At 36.3% G+C, this 5,093-nt stretch overlaps 1 protein-coding gene across 1 annotated transcript; it reads right to left on the minus strand.

The window, feature by feature from the left end:
* Window positions 1–1,193: 1,193 nt before the first annotated feature.
* LOC120524268 (olfactory receptor 1496-like) lies at window positions 1,194–2,201 on the minus strand. The gene has a single exon (XM_039746126.1). The coding sequence runs from the start codon at window positions 2,199–2,201 to the stop codon at window positions 1,194–1,196; it is 1,008 nt and encodes a 335-aa protein (XP_039602060.1).
* Window positions 2,202–5,093: the final 2,892 nt, after the last annotated feature.

The following is a 5,093-nucleotide window of genomic DNA, read 5'->3' on the forward strand; positions in this document are numbered from 1 at the left end:
TTACCATTCATTGAGACTCTTGGCTATGTGATCGAATACACCCAGTGACCTCATCCATTTTTTACAAAACCGTGCAATTGCATTTACAGATCCACCTTAATAAAGTGTAAGTGTCTGGTTGCTATGTCTCTGCTATTCCAACAAATGGTGCAACCAGAACACTGGTTTTGCAAACCCCATACCAAATGGAATATAAAAGAGACTTATGCATTGTATGGTGCAATGCACATGTTAACACTGAGGTCTTCATTGATTGCTTAGGTTTCAACCCAACTAGTTCACCTTTAAAAAGCATAACTTTCCGTGTGTGTCCTTCTGTGGGTCCGCCTAGCTACCATGTTTCTGCCATTCCAAAAGATGGTGCATCATCAACACTTTTAGTAATAAAATGCATTGCATTATTCATTCCAACAGATGGCACATCTCAAGCATTGGCACTGCTTTTATGAATTCCACATCAAATGACAAATAATATGCTTTGCAAATGTTAACACTGACGTCTATGTTGATTGCTTAGATTTCAGCCTATCTAAGACAGGTAGCACAGCTAGAATGATATAAACTTATCTAATACAGAGCTAATGTTTTATTGTAAAAACTGAAATCACATCAACACAGTAAGGCTTTTTATTTAGTCAAAAGAAAGATTCTTAGTAGCAAAATTTCAGCACTTTGTTTTCTATTAAAAAAGATTCAAAACATTCATTATTGTAAAGCGTCCTGCTCATATTGGCCTAATAAAAAGTTGTTAAACAAATTCAAGATTTTTAGCATTTAACAACTTTCATTCCATATTTTACAGTATGTCGCTCACTTCATCATTTTACTTTCATACATAAAGTAATACATCATTCTTGCCATATAAGTACATATATAGTCTTTATAATTTATATAATCACAGACAGTGTTCTTCAAAGTCACCTATCTGATTTCCAGTCCCACATGTTACTCACAAGATAACACAGTGACAGATAACAGACGTTTACTCAGTTTACTCTTCTCTTTAATTTTCACAGTTTTTTTTGCCTCCATTTACTCTTCACTTTAATTATAGGAACAGCGTACAGTAAAGGCTTTTACATGTTGCATTTTTCAATTACCTTGCTAAGCTGTAAATCAGAATACATATTTGAACACTCTACTTTCAATCAGTTTTAAGCTTCCATCTCTTTATTTTTCAGATTTTGAAACTTTTAGTGGCTTTTAACTACTGGAGCTGTCTTTGTTCCTGTAAAAAGCCTATATATGCCTCCTCTGATCTCCTCATTCCTGAAGCTGTAAATGATTGGATTCAGCATAGGAGGTACAACATTGCCAACAATCACCATTGTGTTGTACGCTTCTTCAGAAAGCTTCACGCCAGCTCCCGGTAGTATGTAAGACGTAAGCAATGGAACATAAAAGAAGAACACGACCAGCAAGTGAGTCAGGATGGTGCTGAATGCTTTCTTTTTCCTTTCCGCCGATGAAATCCTTATGGCTGCTATTGTAATGACGCTGTAAGACAGCAGAATAAATACCATAGGGATGACCCCTGTAATGATAACGATGACAGACAAAAGCAGCAAGTATTTTGGGTCATTAGTACAGGCAATCTGGACCATTGTGGCGTAGTCACAGAAACAATACGGTAAGATATTGGTGCGACAAAAAATAAGTTCTCGTGCAAAAAAGAGGTATTGTGAGTTAAACAAGAAGACAAAGACATTCATCATGATCACACTTATCCAGACTCTTTTGTTTGTAACAATTGTGTTATACCTCAGAGGGTGAACTACAGCTACATAGCGGTCAAATGCCATTAAAGTGAGGAGGAGAGACTCCATCTCTTCAACATTCAAAATAATAGACATTTGAAAAAAGCAAAGCCCATAAGGCACAGGAGAGTGCAGGACTCGAAGGTCAGCAAGCATTTTTGGAATGAGGATTGTGCTGTTAGCCAAATCAATCACCGCCAAAGTGCCAATGTAAATGTACATCGGTGCATGAAGCTTGTCATTCAGAATTATGACGATAATTACCAGGAGGTTTCCAAAGAGAGAAAGTAGATAAATGAAGGCGAGGGCTGCGATTATATAACGTCTCTGGTCTGCCTCGATTAAACAGTGCAGCACAAATTCTGAAGAAGAGAAGGTTTCGTTGTTCATTTCCGGAGCTGCAAGGTTAACAAAAGCAAAACAAATTAGCTTCATAATCGACATTATGGGAATAATCCAGTGCCAAGAGAACAAGTGCCGGCTGTATGGAATATATTAAAGCTCACCGGCGTCCTTGGCTTTTCATGACTACGTACAAAAATAGAACATACAGATACTCCATATTTCTGTTGTGCAATTTCTGAATTTATAACTTTAAAGGTTCATTATTCTCAACCAGAAATTAAAATATTTAAGAATCAAGAATCAAATTGTAAGACAATAATCAATAACAAGATTCCATCCGTGTGTTGCTGTACCAACTTTATCCATTAAAAGGCTACTGGGACCGGAAAGTATGAGTAGCATATAATGCTGGTTTATAAATAAGTATCATAATTATACAATTAGGAAACTGGTACAAATTAATTAAATATATATTCCAACATGAAGAATACTTTTTGTGATGATTTTCTGCCCAGTTCAGAGTTTTTACCTTTTTTATGTGTGAGAAGACTCAGCTTTATGAGGGAATATTTTGAACCAAATTCAATAAATGAATAAGCAAATACATAAAAATACCGTGAAATGTGACAATAAATAAAGGAGAAGAGCATAAAATGTGAGCTTAAATAAAAAAAAGAATGTGCCACAAAATATATTTTTTGTTGCTTATTTGTTAATTAATTTGTTAATTCTTTTTTTCAAATTTTGTCCATAATTTTCCTCCATACACAACATGAAATATGCCTTGAATCTAAAACTGTCACTTTCACTTGTCAAAACTGCGGGGCCGGGCTCTAGTGAGGGCTGCGTTTTAATTGGTGAATTGTCAGAACTCCAGATTTAAACCTTCAACCATCAAATGTCCCATTTACTGCATGGTGGTGGCTCCTAACGATGAATTTGCAGTTTATAGAATTAGAGTAGTCAGTTTGCCCAGGATTCCTGGGAAAAATATTGTTGGACTCGTAGTCCACGTGCACAGTCACAACATTGAGCATGCGCATGAGCCACAGGATTCCCAAGTCAAGCAAAGCACATCCGTCCACTCTACAGGTGATTCACCAATGAAAACAGCTATAAACAGTAATTCCTGCCTTAGGTTTCTAAAGTCTGCATTTTGCCTCCTGCAGCGCTCATTTCAGACAATAAAGCCCCAACACTGGCATTATTTTTAGGAAGCAAGTGTTTCTTTTTTCATTTTTTTCTTGTCTTGTCAGTAAAGTCTGAGGGGCTGTCAAAAAACAGGGCCTGTTATAGCCCATCGAGGTATTCCTTGTATGAGTTTGGGCTATGCAAGAAATAAATTGTTGTTTTTATAATTATTAGAAATATTTCGGTTTCCCCTATTGGCATAGGCGCAACAATAAGTGGTAAATACTGTATCACTTATGAATGCCCCTGTTCTTTTATAGATTATGGACTTGATTTTTTTGTTTTTTCAGAAATTTTTATGAGTTGCTGTTGGGGCACAGGGATGATAAATTTGTGAATAATAAATAAGGGAAGAGAAAAATGTGAAATAATTTATTAAATTTGTGGCCTTTGCAAGATCTGTCACAGACATAAATTTTCAGAAGCCGTTCACTAAAAGGACCTCATGCCTGCACTGTTCCACAACCTGCAGCTAAAATGGAAAACCACACTATCATTTGCATTAAGTAGTACTTTTTTTAAAAGTTACCCTCTGAAAATGGGCAGTAATATTGTCTGCCATTTGTACATTACAAATATGCACCAATTAAAATAAGCTAGCCACATTTCATTTGTTTGGGAAGACAACAGCACAGCAACAAATCCAAGCTTATAAAAAGGAGCATCGACCCAGTAAGAGAAATGGCACAGGACACGTGTCATAAGAACAGTATTGCCATGTCACTGTTAGCAAGGAGTATGAAGGACAACACAAATAATGGTTGTTTAATAAAAATGAAAAAATATTCGGTAATTGGCAAAAAATGCTGTATCAGTATTTATGGCTTTTTATTGAAATTCTGCACATCATATCCATACAAGTCCATAGTAGGCAGTACGGCGTACTGGTTAAGGCTTTAAACTACAACCCCTGAGGTTGTGGGGTCTTACTGACACTGTGTGACCGTAAGCAAGTTAGTTCACCTGCCTGTGCTACAATCTAGTATATAGTGCCTTTCCTATCTATCTATCTATCTATCTATCTATCTATCTATCTATCTATCTATCTATCTATCTATCTATCTATCCAGCTTCATCTGCAACTTTCCGGTGTGAGTTCAGCTGACATGTTTAGAGAAGTACACACTTGGTTGCAGTCCCAACTTTTTGCTGTCTCCATCAGTCTTTAAATTCTGGTTACATTAATAGAATTTTTTAAACAACTTACCTTCTTGTGCTTTAGACTCCAGATGGCTTTTGGTAAATAATTTTCTTTCGCAAAACCTTTTTTTGCCTAAAAAGTAAAGAAAGTCAATCGAAAAAGTTTTTAATATTATTGCAGGTACACCTCCACAATCTCCATTTAGCCCTTGCAGAGCAGTATTTTTTTTTTAGTATTATTGCCAAAAAAAGACGATACCTTCAAACATCCATTGACCGTATTTTCACATTTACAGCATTGTCTGTCAGAAAACGACCTTAGGAAGAATTTTATTGATGAGCAGCATGCAATTAGTTGTCTAATGGTGATAATGAAGAGGAGAAACACCCCAAGCATGAGCACAGCTTTTCTTTCACATGTGAGCCTAAAAGAGTGTTCAAGGCTGAGATGGCGACCCCCTATAAAAGTACTTTCTTTGTCAACATTCTCTTCCATTGAGCCACAGTGGCTATCACTTTTGAGATTAATTAAGAGATTTACCCCAGAGCATTTATGTTTTTCTGTACCATCCATTAAACCTAGGGTACCTTCAAGGCTGCAGTGCTAATTACTAAAGCAAAGGCTGCCTCTTGAGTTTTCTCATTGCATTCAAAAACAGT

The sequence above is a fragment of the Polypterus senegalus genome, chromosome 2 (genome assembly GCF_016835505.1).
Source record: "Polypterus senegalus isolate Bchr_013 chromosome 2, ASM1683550v1, whole genome shotgun sequence".
In the NCBI taxonomy this organism is placed as follows: Eukaryota; Metazoa; Chordata; class Cladistia; order Polypteriformes; family Polypteridae; genus Polypterus; species Polypterus senegalus.